At 34.7% G+C, this 16,839-nt stretch overlaps 1 protein-coding gene across 3 annotated transcripts in view; it reads right to left on the reverse strand.

Moving 5' to 3' along the window:
- The window catches only part of LOC149848628 (S-adenosyl-L-methionine-dependent methyltransferases superfamily protein), a 73,038-nt gene that overhangs the window by 12,723 nt on the left and 43,476 nt on the right, over positions 1-16,839 (reverse strand). For all 3 annotated transcript variants that reach the window (XR_016430321.1, XM_089996599.1, XM_089996591.1), the window contains exons 4-6: positions 4,206-4,310; positions 2,707-2,769; positions 2,523-2,596 (exon numbers count right to left, since the gene is read on the reverse strand). Coding sequence is in view for 2 of the 3 variants with exons in the window: in XM_089996599.1 (XP_089852725.1) it covers positions 2,523-2,596; positions 2,707-2,769; positions 4,206-4,310 (242 nt within the window). In the remaining variant the exon portion in view is untranslated. The remainder of the gene's footprint in view (positions 1-2,522; positions 2,597-2,706; positions 2,770-4,205; positions 4,311-16,839) is intronic.

Genomic DNA, 16,839 nt, shown 5'->3' on the forward strand with positions numbered 1-16,839 from the left:
GCACACACATACACGTAGTGTTAACTTAAAACTGTTGTACCCTCCCTGCACCCCCACACCCAAGTTTTTTTAAAGTGCCGCATCGCCACATCTGCACCCGTACCCGCACCTATGTGACATAGCTTTACTTTATATACCCATATGCTTTCTAAAACATTCATATTTCTTGGTCTCTCCAGTCTCCGCTATATCTTAAGTCTTATTAATGTGTAATATCTTCAGTCATTACTTCAATCCACCTTGGATTCTTTATTGCTTCTTAAAATTTTGCAGGCTCTTTAATTTTGCCAATTTCCTGCAAGAATATATGAAATTCATGAGTAAAAATCTCAGATAAGATGAATCTCTCAATGGGATGTTATCTTCTTGTGATTCTTTGACCACTTCAGGTAAATTACAGTCTTTTTTTATTGAAAAAACATTATTTAATGACGGCTGCTTTATTGGATTGATATTCATTAGCGAATACATAAAGATGTACACAAATCCAAGTGTTTGTACGCATGTGTGCAATTATCAAGGCCTGAACCATAAAAAACTATAAGTAATATTTACCACAAACACCCTTACCTAAATCAAGTACCGTTTCTTACAGTCTACCTAAATTATTAGGAGTTTCACTTTCACTTCGCATAGCAGGATCAAACAAAGGTTTTATCCAAAGGCAAATGCAAAAGACAAGCACCAACACAAATAACAAAGCACTATTGAGTTTTAGTTCTTAACAGTGGCAAATTTATATCGATTTAGTATATAAAATTCCATAGAGCCAATCCTCCCTGTTGCGAATTTTAGGAGCTATGTCACACGGATACTCCATTTTGATTGCCGTTTTGAATCCCCTTATATACTAGTTACATTGAAAACTTCATAAAAATGGCTGTATCCCTATATCTTCAGTCGTATCCGCGTGACATAGCTTAGGAGTTATGAAACAGTGTTTCTCCTTGATTTGCCTCTCCTCTCTATTGCTGGCTCAAACGCAGTTTGTCAACATGTCTATATGATCAGCAAGATGATGAGCACAAATGTTGATGTGAGTCTTTAGAATATAACTTACAAAACTCTGTTAGAGAAACACGAGAATTCATTCTAGATAAATAGAAGAAATGAATTAACACTCATTTCACAAAATTATGAAGAGAAAAGCTGCCCATGGAAACTAATTCCAATAGATCCAGCATTATAGCATAATATAGATGATATGGGTTGATCTCAGTGAAACTTTGCCTCCACTCAGCTTAGATCTCTTGCAACTTGGCACAACTACACCAATCTTAAAAAGTTCACGTGATATTTATAGCATATTAAACAATGATGGGAGAGGGAAAGAAAAATAAAACTGATAATTGCCTCTTAGGGAACCCAAAACTCAGTCTCAAACACCAGGTAAAGGGTTCAACAGTGCATTTAATTAAAGTGTAAACAGGATTTAAGGTTAAAGTTGTTACAATACTTTTCCCGAGAATTTCCAAATGAATAATATCTCAAGAATCCCAAATTTTTCAAAGTATCACTAGATTTGAGTGCATGACAACAGTATCACTTTGTTATCACAAGACTATCCTGATACCATCCCCACACATTGGAACCAAATCAATTTTTCCATGTTTTCTCCCTTTTGCATAAATTTAGCTAATATTTTGAAAAATAAGTACATCACAAGAAAAAATCATGTAGCTAGTTAAACAAAAATATGTCGAGTAAGATATAATAACACAATGAGAAAAGTTTGACACCAGACAAGGAAAACAACAAAATAGAAGCCCAAAGGTTATGAGGACAATGGATGAACACGGCAATATGATGGCCACAATGCAGATAATAGCCAAGGGGCTGGGCTTCACATTCCAGAACCAACAAAGAGTTACATTGATAAGTGGAGAAGTATACACAATTCATAGATCGGTGAATGCGAGTTTAATCCTACAACACTATGGATGGATGAAGAAACTTCAAGCTGGAGTCCAATAATGAAAAGGTAATCAATTAGGATCTATATCACATAGGTGCGGGTGCGGGTGCGGGTGCGGGTGCGGGTGCGGGTATGGGTGCAGCGATGCGACACTTTAAAAAAACTTGGGTGCGGGGAGGATATATATATATAATTTTTAACAGTTTTAAGTTAACACTATGTGTATTTGTGTGCATTTATATATATAATATAGATAAAAATGAACTTGATTAGGGTTAAGTGAATCTACTTTTGGATAGAAATGGACCTCAGTGTGGTTGAATTCACCTAACATAAAGGAAGTTGTGTCCAAGTGTCGCACCCGCCTGGGTGAGGGTGCGACACGGGTGTGGTGCCCTGCTAAAAGAGTCCGTGTGACATAGATTAGGATTGAAGAAAAAAAATTAATGGAAAGGTGTATATCAAGTAGGTGACTGTCATCATACGTGTATGTGCATGCATGTGTTTCTTAATTGGAGAAAATATAGCAACCATGAATCTTTATAAGAATACAAAGTAGTTCCCACACAGAACTAACACAAGAGCTTTGATCGAAACTTGGACATACATCATAGATAACTTTTGCAATGACCTCTTTGAAATGTGAAAGCTCACCAGGTATGTTTAGATGCGCAATATGCCCTGAAACAAATGATAAATTGTTCATAGAAATTCAGTACAGTGCCAGAACTCATGAGATCCTAATCAAATTAAAAAGAAGAATAAAAACTAGTATTTGAGACCAATATTACCTATCGTTTCAAAAGAAGAAGGAACTTCTAACCCTGGAGGCAATATCAACTTCAGTATATGGTCTGCATTTAAAAAAAAAAACACTAACTGACAAGCTTTTTAGAGGGTCAAGTAGAATCAAAACAATTTCATCCATTGTACAGATAAAGATTATCTTTTAAAATCATCTTAATATAATTACAGAAGATTAAAAAAGGAAAATATCATGATATAATCAAAATATTAGCAAACTTTTTTATTTTTCTATTGTTCTAAATAGGGTTTCTACTAATTCTTCATTCTTTTATTTTAACTTTCCATCATTTATTTAAACTTTTGCCAAAACATTCATTTTGAATTACTCTTTATATATTCGCTTTCTAAATGTTATCTTCCTGATATTTATTAAAAACCTTATAACATTCCAAGAACTTTTCCTTCCTGAGAAAGAGCCAAGACTGATATGTTAGCACCTTTATTAAGAAGGTTTTGATGGAGGAGAAGGATCCATCAGATGAAGGAGCACTCCCATGGACATATCTTCCTCACCAAGATGGTCCTACCAAAAGGAATCTGAGGTACATTAAAGGTACACATACCGATGGTATTGTATACAGAAGATCTACAGGAAGATGCTTGAATGTTTTACAACTAATTGTTGCTCATTTGGATGTGGATTGGGCAGGTGATCCCGATACTAGAAGGTTAGTAACAAGTTAGTGTTTATTTGGGTTTTAATCTTATTTCTTGATCGAAAAGAAGGCAAAGGACCGCGACAAAAGTTGAGCATTGTGTCATGGCTGCAATCACAGCAAAAGTGTTGTGCACTCGACATCTATTATCTGCCTGCTCTACATCAGCCTCTCTGCAGATCCTTACTGTATTGTGGTAATAAGAGCACAGTAGCCATCTCAACAAATCCAGTACATTCATGGAAAGATGAAACATGTAAAGATAGATCAACACTGTGTAAGGGAAAAAGTAGAAGACAGGAAAATTCAGCAAGTTTTCATTAAAGGAGAAGATCAAGTTGCTGATTTGTTTACTGACTGTTATCAACATATCAGCATAAGTTATATAACTCCATGAATTCAGCCAGCACCCTTCTGATACATGTTACAACAAGCCTTTTCAGCATTACTTTGGGCAGATCCTTATGCTAGTATAACTCTCAGCAACCAACATAAGATAATGTAAGCTCCTGATGGAGAAAGGAAGAGAGACGTGAATGAGAAACAAAAATGTTTTGTGTAGAGTGAAGCAATAGAGAAAAGTTCCCAGATAGACAAGTGAGGCAAGTAAAACATGTCATTCAAAAGTATATGGTGTGTATAAAGTAATATTTGTCATAATCCAAGGTGGTAGCAGAAGTAGGTAACAGCAGATACATAGGTAAGGCCAAGAATCTAAGGATGCATCTTACATTTTAGGCATGATAATATATATTATCAAGGATTCAACTAAGCAAACAAATTTAGCAGGCACAAAAAGGCAAATGTCTCAAAGATATTAGACTGACCAGCACCCCAATAGGAATAGCCAAGCGTCAGTGAGTACGGAATGACTTCAAACCTGCATATCTTCTTTACAGCATCAAGCTTTTCCTCAGGGATTTCAAATAGCTCTGTTTGACAAATCGGAGTCAAAATGTCATTTACAATAAGCAACCTAACCTAACCTAACCATCATGAAATTAACAAACAGATCATAGAAACTGATAGCTTACAAAACCATCTACATGCAATTTAATACAAAATAATTAAGATGAGTGCCAGATAGAAAAATAATTACTGCATTAAAGCAATCTATGAGCCTGAGAACAAGACCAGTGACATTTAGAGAAAACAATGGAGGATGCATGAGAATAACACAAATAGACATATCGAAGTTACAGGAAAGAAATGTAGTCAGGGGCAGGTAGAAAACAGAGGAATAAGGGAATGGACCACATATGAACTGCAACTAGCAAGGAATTGCTCCCTAGTCCCTAGTTACCAACAAAATCCTGCTGGTACTTCCTCTGTTTCCTCTGCAAATAAAGGTAACTAATCCTAGGCAACTTCTTCGGCATCTGCAAATTGAAATAATTCTAGACTCAGATCAACTTTTTCTCTTTACCATTAAATGGTCTTAACATTAGGACTTTAATTGAGTACCCTCTAGTGCTTGGAGAACAGAGTACAGATTTTTTACTGTTATTGTAGATAATGGTATGAACCATAAACGAGAAGCTAGACGGTGTGCAAGGAGATAGAACATGATTGCTGCATGGGATAGAACACTGGCTAAACTTGATTGGGTACTGAATCCCTAGATACCTAGGGTAAGAAAACATTTGTTTAAATCAAATTTTAGTTTAACCAACTTGAACTGTAATTATAATTTTACAAGTGTGTTTAAGTTAAAAGAGAATGACAACATTCATGCAGTAGAAAAATGTACAGTAGCCCTTTTATGTATCCATTTTCCAAGAGATATCAGTTACAAAGTCTTATGAATTTATACCATACCACTACAGAGTCAACTCATCTCAAAGTTAGCTACAAAGTACAAAACTGCCGTTTATAGGCACGCTACATAAACTGAGCATTGATCTGAAGGGAACACAGTAGCTTGCGCTGTAATATATCATGCTTTGGAAAAAAAGAGGCACATGTAACAAACTAACCCTAGTGGCTAAAGTGACTTCAAAAGGATGAAGCACATGTAGCAACTCGGTTAAAAAAAACATTTGCAGCCAATAATAAAGGACAAAAACCTTAGCTTCTGGTAGCCTCGGGACTGATACATACATATATATGTATATATAGAGAGAGAGATGGGAACCTGCCGAATTAAATATGCAAAAGGGGATTTTCTGGGGGGTTTTGTTTTCCTTTTAAATTCTGACCATGTGATCTAGGTGCTTGATTTTATAGGGACTGACTCTTGGATCGTCCCACTCTCACACATGGGTAGGATTTTATAGGGTTTGAAAAACCAATGTCCCAAAATCTTAATAAACTTTTTGAGGCTCAAAAACATGATCCAGTTGTCGATTTTTAGCAAATTGACCATGCCGAACACATCTGTGGGATCAGAATTGCAAAAAATGTGCCAAAAAAAACAAATTTCAACCCATTTTCCACATTCCCATCTCTCTCTCTCTCTCTCTCTCTCTCTCTCTCTCTCTCTCTCTCTCTCTCTCTCTCTCTGTATATATATATATATATGTGTGTGTGTGTGTAGAGAGTAATGTGTAAGTTCCAGACCATTTATCTCCCAGACTATCCTAGATCCCTTTAAAAAACATATTTATATGTATTTTTTACTTAATCTAAATGTGTAGATGTGATCTCTATGCTTTATTTACTTGAAAACATGTATTGGCTTTAACATTTTTCATGTTTAGATGTGTTTTTAGCTGAACAAAAAAATCAATGGTTTATATTACACCAAAAACTTCATTAACTAAAAAACAAGAATTCTTGTCAAATTGATTCGATCTAAAGTATGACTCTTAGTGAATAATCAATGATAAACACATCTACAGGTTTGGATTAAGCATTAAACACATGCAAGTATGTTTTTTAAAGAAGTTTGGGATGGTCTGGGAGATAAATGGTCTGTAACTTACACATTACTCTCTCTCTCTCTCTCTCTCTCTCTCTCTCTCTCTATATATATATATATATATATATATATATATATATATATATATATATATATATATATATATATCAATGTCACCAATATCGCCGATATTTTGAAAATATTGGTGATATCAAGTCAGGTGATATTATCTGCAATTTATTGCGATGTTTGTGGGAAAACTAATTTTTTAATATTTTAAACATACATTTTCTATTTTTTGTTTCTTTATATTTTGCAAGAAAAATCATGTAAGACTATTATTTTCTTATCCTTTTTATTATTATTTATATTCTTTCAATATGTTTAAACTCCTGAGATTTTCTAACTTTTGAAAGTCTCTCTGAGAAATACTCTCGCCAGGAAAATACCTTAAATGATATAGGTGACTATGATATATATAGGGTTAATGTTTTCTATCATAGTGTGTAAGGAACCCCCTAGTTAAATAATGCACTATTTAAAAAAAAAATCCATATATTAAGCTTAGTAGAAACCAGTCTTTGGATCATGGTTTTCTGATGTATAATGTCAGATTTTACGAGGGTTGAAAAATCGATGACCTACAATGCAGCAAATTTTCAAACCTCAAAAGAATATATGTTTACATCAAAAAACTATGATCCAAGGGTCCATTCTGTTAGAGATCAGGACTCATCACCCACCAAAAGAGAGTCTTGGTGAAAGAGGTAACGTAAAGCCCACCAAAAGATCACGTCTTGGTGAAGGAGGTAAGTTCACCAAAAGAGAAAGTCTAGAAGGTAACACAAAGCAAGAAGGAAAATTCATTGAAAGAGAAAGTCTTGATGATGGCTTCAACATGAAAAATCTTCAAAAAATTAAGTAAACTAAGTTTCCTAATAAAGAAGGAATGCTCACTACTAAAAGAGAAGAAAACCTTCACATGGAAGAAGTTTCCAGAATTGATAGTCATAAGATAAGAATGTAAACTTCCAAAACGAAGTGAGCCTTTGAAAACTCCTCTAAACGTTGTATGTGGTTGAATCTTTATTTAATAAAGATCCTCTCTCTTTTGTTATCATTGTGAGAGATAGAGAGAGGAACATATCTTGGACGTAGATCCTTGAGATCGAATCACGTTAAAATCCCTTGTGAGTTTTTTGCTTTCATGGTGGTTTGGAAAGTCTAGTACTTTTGCATGGTATCAGAGCCATAACCACCATCATTGTTTCTCTCATCCAATATTGTGTCGGCATCATACATGGAGAATCACCAAAACAAGAGTGAGTTGTCCTCTCTTCCCATGCTTTCTGCTCCAAATACATTTCAATATTCACTGAGCACTAAGCTCACTGGAGAGAACTACACCTTATGGGCCTCCCAGTTCAAGCCCTTGTTGATCTCTTATGATCTATACGTGTATATTGATGGCTCGAAGACCAAACCAGCTAAGGTCATAACTCAAGACGGGAAGCAAGTTTCTAATCCTGAGTATGTAGTTTGGAGGAGACATGATCAGTTGTTAAGCTGAATGACCTCTTCCCTGTTGGAGATTGTCCACACTCAAGTCATGGACCTTGACACCTAGTATGAGGTATGGAAGACTCTCAAGGAGGCTTATGTTGCACATGAAAAAGTCATGCAACATAAAGAACAACTTGTATTGATGAATATATCCAGAAGATTAAGTCGATTGTGCATCAACTTGCAATTGCTGGAAAACCCATCCAAGAAGAGGATCTTATCCTTTATATTCTTCAAGGTTATCCTCATGAGTATGACCCCTTTGGGGTGTCGATTAGCACCCGCTCTGAATCCGCCCTAATTAAGTTGTCTGAACTTCACAATCTTCTTCTTTCACAAAAAGCTCATCTCTCTGAAGTGGATGAAAGCAAGAAAGATTTGCATGAAGCTAACTTTGTTCAAAGAGGCAGCAATCGAGGCAACTACCGAGGAGGTCGAGGTGGACAAGGGCATTTTAGAGGATGCGGTAGTGGTGGTCGGTTTTATGGAAGGTCGCCCAACTCGAATTAGTTTGGAGGACAGGCTTCATCAAGTGATCATGGCAACTCAGGCAGCAGTATCCTGTTTGTCAATTCTGTGACAAGCCTGGCCACTCTACCAAGACCTACTGGTTGATTTCAAGAGAAGGTCAAAGCGTACCTACTCATAAATATCACGCAACACCAGTTGTGTCAGGAGATGATGCATGGTATCCTGACTCAGGCACTTCTCACCATATCTCACCGGACTTGAATGCTCTATCATCTCATTCAGAATATCAAGGCCAAGACTCTGTCAAGAATCAAGATTGGTAATGGCAATGGTTTAGAGATTTCTCATATTGGTAGTTTTGTTTTTCAAGCTGAAAATTCTAAATTTCTTGTTAATGATATCTTGCATGTTCCTAAAATAACCAAGAAACTATTTTTTGTGCAAAGATTCACACAAGACAATAGAGTAGTGTTTGAGTTTCATCCATCTTATTGCAGTGTGAAGGACACCAAATCTGGACGAGAGCTTATTCGAGGGAAAGCAAAAGATGGTCTTCATTTCACAGATTCGTTTAGTAGTTCTAGTAATAAGACTGCTTATATAGGAGAAAGAGTTGATTTGATACTTGGCATAGTAGGCTTGGACATGCTAGTTTAAGAACTTTTCAAAAAGTTATTCAGCAGTTTGGTTTGCCTTATGTTAATAGTGATGTTCATGTGTGTATGGTATGTCAAATGGGTAAACAACATAAGTTACCATTTTCTCGTGTTTCTTATGATAACCTTGAGTCGTTACAAATTATATTTTCTGATGTGTGGGAACCAACCCCTATTTTGAGTGAAAACGGCTATAGGTATTACATAATCTTTGTTGAGGCCTTTTCAAAATATTCTTAGCTTTATCTGATGAACTACAAATGTGATGTGAATATTTTTTGAAAGTTCAAAGTCTTGGTTGAAAATCAGATTGGGAAGAAGATTAGATATTTGCATACTGACAGTGGTGGTGAGTATAGAGCTCTTGACTCTTTCTTAAAAAAAACAGTATTGAACATCAGGTCACTTGTCCTCACAAACAAGAACAAAACAGTGTGTTTGGGCAAAAGCATAGACATGTGATTGATACAAGCTTGAGACTTATGGCTCATGCAAGTGTTCCTCAAAAGTTTTGGACATATGCCTTCTGTACAGCTGAATATCTCATCAATAGATTGCCTACACTGAGGTTCTTTCAAAAAAAATGCCTGATTATAAATACCTTAAAACCGTTGGGTATGCATGTTATCCAAAACTAAGACCTTATCGAGTAAATAAACTTGATTTCAGGTCCAAGTTACATGTTTTCTTGGGTCATAGCAATAGTCATCATGGGTATATTTGTTTTGAGCCTCAATCACATAATGTTGTTATATCAAGGGATGTCACCTTTGATGAAAAAAAATCCTTAGGTGAAACCCAAGAAAAGTAGAAACTAACAAATAAGGTCAATCCCCATGTTTTCGTGTTTGTCAACCTTGAGCCTGTGACACCAGTGGTGAATTATTCCCAACTTGAGCCAGCCTCACCTAGCCTCACCTGTTAGAGAAGAAGAGTTTGAGTCTTCTCATTTTTCTCTACCTAACTCACATGGTATTAACGTTATTGTTGATCATGAAGAATTACAAGAAGTTCTTGGTGAACCTCATAATGTCATTCCTCTTGTGCCACAAAGAACTCATCATATAATAACTCGTACTCATGATGGAACACTCAAACCCAAAGTGTATCATGTTTCTAAATATTATCTTCCTATAGCCTTGTTAAGTGAGCTTACACGAGATCAGGAGTCATCTTCATATAGTCAGGCAGTCAAAGACCCTAGATGGCAACAAGCTATGCAAGAAGAATATGTTGCTCTTATAAAAAATAATACTTGATAGCTTATTCCTCCATAAGAGTCTTGCATTCTTGTAGGATGCAAATGAGTCTATAAGATCAAAAGGAGAGCTGATGTACAAAGCTCATTTGGTTGCCAAAAGATTTTATCAAGAGGAAGGAGTGGATTTTTTTTTTACTTTTAATCTAATTGTCAAGCCAACCACTATTCATAATGTGTTGTTTGTTGTCTTCACTGCAGGATGGGAGGTCAAATAACTTGATGTCAATAATGTGTTCCTTAATGGAATGTTAGAAGAAGATGTGTACATGATTCAGCCACCTGGTTTTGAAAATCCAAAAACTCAATAAAGCCTTAGCAATGCATTGATTAAGAGAAACTTTGTTAGCTCTAAAACTGATCCTTCATTAATTGTTTTTCATAGAGACAGCCTACAAATTTTTATATTGGTCTATGTTGATGATATTCTAGTCACTGAAAATTGTCAATCTTTCATTCATGATTTGGTTGCTTCTATTGGGAAACAGTTTTCTCTTAAAGATCATGGCAGGTTGCATTACTTTCTTAATATAGAAGCTATCTATGATCAGCAGGGTCTCTTTCTTTCACAAAGGAAGTATATTCCAGAGGTCTAACATGCTTGACACCAAATCTATTTCTACTCCAATGTCGGCTTCACTCAAGCTTTCAGCTACAAGTGGTCCAGAATTTGATAACTCGACTCTCTACGGAGGCATTGTTAGTGCTCTACAGTACGTTACATTAACAAGACCAGATATTGCATTTAATGTTAATAAAGTATGTCATTATATGCATCGACCCATTGTTGAACATTGGACAGTTGTTAAGTGCATACTACGGTACTTGAAATTTACTATTCAATATGGATTGTTATTAAGACCATCAAAATCTCGTGTTATATCAGTTTATTCTATGTTGATTGGGTCGGCTGCCCAGATGACCGCAAGTCAACTTCAGGATATGCAGTCAACTTGGGTCCAAATCTGGTGTCTTGGAGTTCTAGAAAGCAACACATTGTATCTCGGTCTAGTATAGAGGCTGAGTAGAAGGTTGTTGCTAATGCTACAGAAGAAATAACGTGGTTTCAATTTCTTTTTCAGAAACTTACCTTATCCACCTCTTGTATGGTGTGATAGCATGAATCCAACATATCTTGCAGCACATCCAACTTTTCATAACCAACTTTTCATAACGGGAGCAAACATATCGAAATTGATACGCATTTCATTTGTGAAAAATGGCTAAGCAGCTGTATGTTTAAAACCTGTCATCACGTGACTTGATTGTTGATATCTTAATAAAACCCTTGTCAGTTTCACGATTTCATTATTTCAGGTCCAAGCCCAATGTCACCTAAAAGACATTGAGCTTGCGGGAGGATGTTAGAGATCAAGTGTAACGGCTCGACAGATTTCAAACCAAAAATACCAGGAAAACTTTTTTTTCTAAAATGTAATAATGCAACGGTCTCATCAACAGACTCATTCCAACTGTACCAAGTACTAGACGGCCCGCCTGAGCGCAAACGCGAGAGTGTCTTAGCCTCCTAGTACCAGATCCAATACGAAACCACCATTAAAGAATCTGATTGAACCATTACAAAACAGAAATCATTAATCCAAGTTTTTCATCATTGACATCGCCTTAATCGAATCAAGCTCTAGGGAGTCAGCCTGTGCATACACCGGCGTTTAATAGCTCTGTAGATAAAGGTTCGAAGTTAAAGCATTCATATGACAAAATCTTTATGTTATTATTATGTGAGTAAACACAGCAAAAAATATTGATTTTGGAAATCAATTTCATAAACTGGTTTCTTGGTTAAATCTCCCGGACACATTACAAGAACTATTACCATCACATACCCGAATAGAAATTGCAATTCAGAATTGAACTAATAAATCAATTGTTTAATTAAAGTCATTCAAATAATCAAAAGATATTAAAATTTAAATGAAACAAGAAGCCCTTGGGATCATCGAAAACATCAATGTGCACAACCCCCTCCAGCCTCATGCACTCGCACTAGTCATCACATATCTCCTGAAAAATATTTTATTTTGAAACAATGAGACTTTAGAAAGTCTCGGTAAAATTCACACAGCTAATGCAAGATACAACACATAAAGCTTGCATGATATAAATCTCAAAATTTGCATCAATTATCAACAAGGCGGACATAAAATTTCTACAAGCTATTCATGAATTCAAAATTCATAAGTATGGAATAACACTCTTAGGCATGCTAACATCAATTCTAGATGAGAACAAGATATATATCAACGAGCATGAATTCAACAACTTTCAGGAAACATGAATAATTTGCAGTAATATAAAGTAAAGTAAAACAAAGTACAATAAAGTAATGTGAGCAAGTATTTTATGTTTTCTCTTGATTACCTAGTCTACCTGTGTATGACGTAGACCAACCCGAAACAGGCTGACAACTCAGGTGTTTATTATGTTATGTACTTTATTATGCTCGAGAATCCCCTTGAGTCGTAACCCCAAAGTACGGAGCCCACACACCATGAGAGAAAACGGTTGCTCCGAGAGAATTCTACTCAGGAGAGTGACGCTCGTGTCACAACGATGATCATGATCACTCACTTCTACAGTACCCAAGAATTGTCTACCTAAGACAATGTGACAGTCCTGGTCCCCTTAACCTCCCTAACTAAAGAACCGACGAGGTAATGCCCATCGCAAGCTCAAACCAACATGTTCAAGGAGTTTCATACATTTTACCCTCTTTAAGATAGATCGCTACCAAGCAATCGATTAAGCATACCTTGACGAAACAAGGCATACCCGGAAGAGCTATCACAAGGTATCTTTAAATTAGGCCATAAGTAACACATGCAACTACCATTTAGGCTAATGCACTTCTATCTCATTGTTCTCTCTTATGGAACCATTAATATCTTAATTTCATCAAGCACACCAAGTGTCCATCAAACCCTGTGGGATTTCACAATTCTTACATGTATTTACAAATACCGCATATCAAAGCATAACATGCATTCTCAAAATCAGGAATCATGTCAATCATGCTATTTAGCAATTCATTCATGCAGTATCATATTATTTTCAATATTTCAGAATAAACATGCAGCAATATCACATATACATCATCCTACATCCGCATATATGGCCAATATGTAACAACATTAACATGCTCATATTCATTTTTTTTTGCATGCTTTGCATTTACAATCATGTTCATAATCAGTTTATCATAAAAAACCACATGATCAAACTGTCATACTTAAATAAATCCAAAAATCTCAATCATAACATGTATAGAAACAATAAATCTCACAATTATCTCTATTACAAATATTTATATCAGATCAAATACGATTCAAAACTGAATTTATGAAAAGTTTAAAAAAAATATCAAAACATAATCAAAGTCATAAGCTCGACTTTCCCGATAAGAGCTCTCATAAACCCTTACCGATCAAATTCATATAACTCCAATTAATATCTTGACCTGTCAGTTCTCAAATCATATCAGACCTAATTAAAATATCTATGGTAACATACACATTAAAGAACCCATTACAACTGGCTCGTAACTAAAAACACCTAAGCCTTTTTCGCCGATTCAAGCCTTCATAAGCCTAAACCGAAAAGGCTCACAGGTTTCTAATTACATTCAGTTGTATTCATGCTTAAACAAGATGAATACACATAACTTAATTCTATTCATGTTGTAAAAACATGTAAACAAATCATATCTCATTTAAGTATGCCTTTAGAACCAATCAAGATAATTTATTTGCAAAATAATATGAAACGAGTCATATCTTACGCATACAATTAACATAAATCTTTATTCAAATCTTCTCACATGTCAAATACATTGTTTTTTTTATGCCATATGATTAACACTAATAATGTGCAATACATGTCAGAAATATAATAAACCCCTAGATCTTTAACATGTTACTAATCAAATACAAACATAAGTTTTCAGGATAAATTCAGATCTTTGTTGACCTATTTTTATAAATTCTGTCAAGAATAACAGAGCTCATATAAATTCATGATATTTTTACCGTAGTTACATGTACCATTCAAGAACACAACTCAACAAACAGATCTCAAAAATAATACGCAAAGAAATAATTAAAAATCATTTACGACCTCTGTTCTGATAGTGTTTCGATCCAAAATCTGCAATCTTCAATATTTTATTAGATTACCAGATTTCTTGAAATTTATATATAACGTTTTTAACAAAACCCCTTTTACACAGTCTGTTATTATGTTATAAGATTCACCCAAAAAATTTATAAAATATTTGGAGTCGTTTTCCAAAGGCGTTTACAACTTTTATCAAAGATGGGTTGAAATCATCTCGTAAACAGGGCCAGAAATTGGGGCTCTGTTAAAACAGATATAACTTCAACAATACGGATCCAAAACGAGTGAAACAAAATTCTAAATTCAAGATCAAGATGTGTAGATAATCGTGATGATTTTATTTAAATTTTTTGGTCTGATATTCATAGAGTTATCAATTTATTTCTGAAACTGGTTGAAAAATATATATCAAACATCGCAGCTTTAAGTTTCTCATAAAATGATTTTGTAAAAACCCTTTTTAAGATTATAAAACCTTTAGAATCTAATTATTTTTTGTTTGATCTGACTTAATATAGATTAATACATGAATAACACCATAAAGAATCATATTATAATTATATCTAATACAAAATAACAACAAAGCCCTAATTTTGTATGTTCCTCAAAATCGTTTTTAGAGAAAACTTATTATTTGTGTTTTTCGATTCAAGAAATGATTTCTTCAACCAAGAAAACCTGTAGAACAAATCAAGAACATGATCATATGCTGCTGGAAACAAAATAATCTAATCATGCATGCTCTAAGTACGTAAAAACATCGGCTACGTAAATCTTACCGGTCAAACTATAGATTTTTAAGGTAGAACGGGGTAAACAAGTGATCCGACTTTTATTCCACCACCACCAATCGAATAAGTGCAGGTTTAATGGTTGCACAAGAGTTCTCCAAACCTCCTAGATGTTTTGGAGGAGAGAAGAAACCAAAAGCAAAAAAGAAAAGAGGAGAGAAAGAAAGAGAGAGAGAGAAAACTAGCACTATTAATCCTCCTAACGAGGGTCTCTATTTATAGATGGGCTCAGGCAAGAGTCACATCTCTAATATAAGAGGTTAATATCTATTAATCTTTTTTATTAAAAAAATAAATTATTATTATTATTATAATTCATTAAATTTCAAAATTAATTAAGCTAGAGAAGAAAAGTGAGAACTTCTTACCCTGGCTTGGGCTCTAGTGACATGATAACCTTCTGATAGGCCTACAGACCCAAATACTCAACAAAATTTGATGTTCAAATAATCAATTTGATAGCCCTCAAAACGTAGATCATCGTGGTGGTCTTAGATTTAATCACACGCACACGGATTGGCAATAAAATCTAGTCGATGTCGAAAAACGTTAATTTTTTACTTATAATTAGGCATGAACTTCGATCGATGATAAAACGCTCAAATCAACACCAATTTGGGCACGTAGATGGTCGAATTTTATGCCCTCAAAATGAGGAACGTCAAGGTTAAATCCGAATTAACAAGTGAGTCACCGATCGGCCAAAATTTTTGTCGAAATAATAATGATGTTGTTCGGAGCGTCCTACGCTATGGGTCCATCATTTATTCATTTATTCATTTATTCATTATTAATGATGTTGTTGAAACACTAATAATTCATCATTTATTCATTTTAACTATCAAAGAAAAATCTCGGGTTTTCCATCAACCCTCGTCACCCACAAAAAGAGAAAATCTTAGTGAAAGAGGTAATATAAAGCCCACCAAAAAAGTGTGTCTTGGTGGAGGTATGTCCACCAAAAGAGAAAGTCTAGAAGTTAACACAAAGCAAAAAGGAAGTCCATTGAAAGTGAAAATCTTGACGATGGCATCAACATGAGAAATCTTCAGGAAATTAAGGAAACTAACTTTACTAATAAAGAAGGAAGACTCACTACCAAAAGAAAAGAAAATTTTTATATGCAAGAAGTTCTAAGAATTGATAGTCATAAGATATAAGAATATTATGAAACCTTGTAATCTTATATATTTTATATATATAAAGGATGATACATATATATATATATATATATGATATATATATATATGTATCTATCCATTTATATATATATATAATATATTTCTTTATTTTTAGTTATAGGGGTAGTTTAGTCATTTCCACTATTTTACGCACATTCGCTTTTATGAATGTGTGTAATTTATTTTTATTTTTTCTTTTATTTTTTTATTTATTTCTTTTTTTGTTAGTACCAAAAGGTACCTTGGGGAGGGGGGGGCACTCAAATAGACGTTGGAGGGGCTCCAACGCCTATGAGTGGAACCCCTCCAAGGCTCCTTTTTGGTTGTTATAAATAGGAGTTCTCCCCCTTGTATTTTTAAATGGCTTTGGGTCAAAGCCCAAGTGATTAATAAAGTTTTCCTATTGTTTTATGCTTTTGAGCATTTGTGAGATTTAGTGGGTTGTGATTTTGTGCACAAGTGTTCTAAGAGTTCTTATTGTGCATGAATGCACGTGTTTTATCATCAAGAATATTAAGGTCTTGATCATAGTATCTTATTGAAGATA

This window comes from Nuphar pumila, chromosome 1 (genome assembly GCF_984573655.1).
Source record: "Nuphar pumila chromosome 1, dmNupPumi1.hap1.1, whole genome shotgun sequence".
In the NCBI taxonomy this organism is placed as follows: Eukaryota; Viridiplantae; Streptophyta; class Magnoliopsida; order Nymphaeales; family Nymphaeaceae; genus Nuphar; species Nuphar pumila.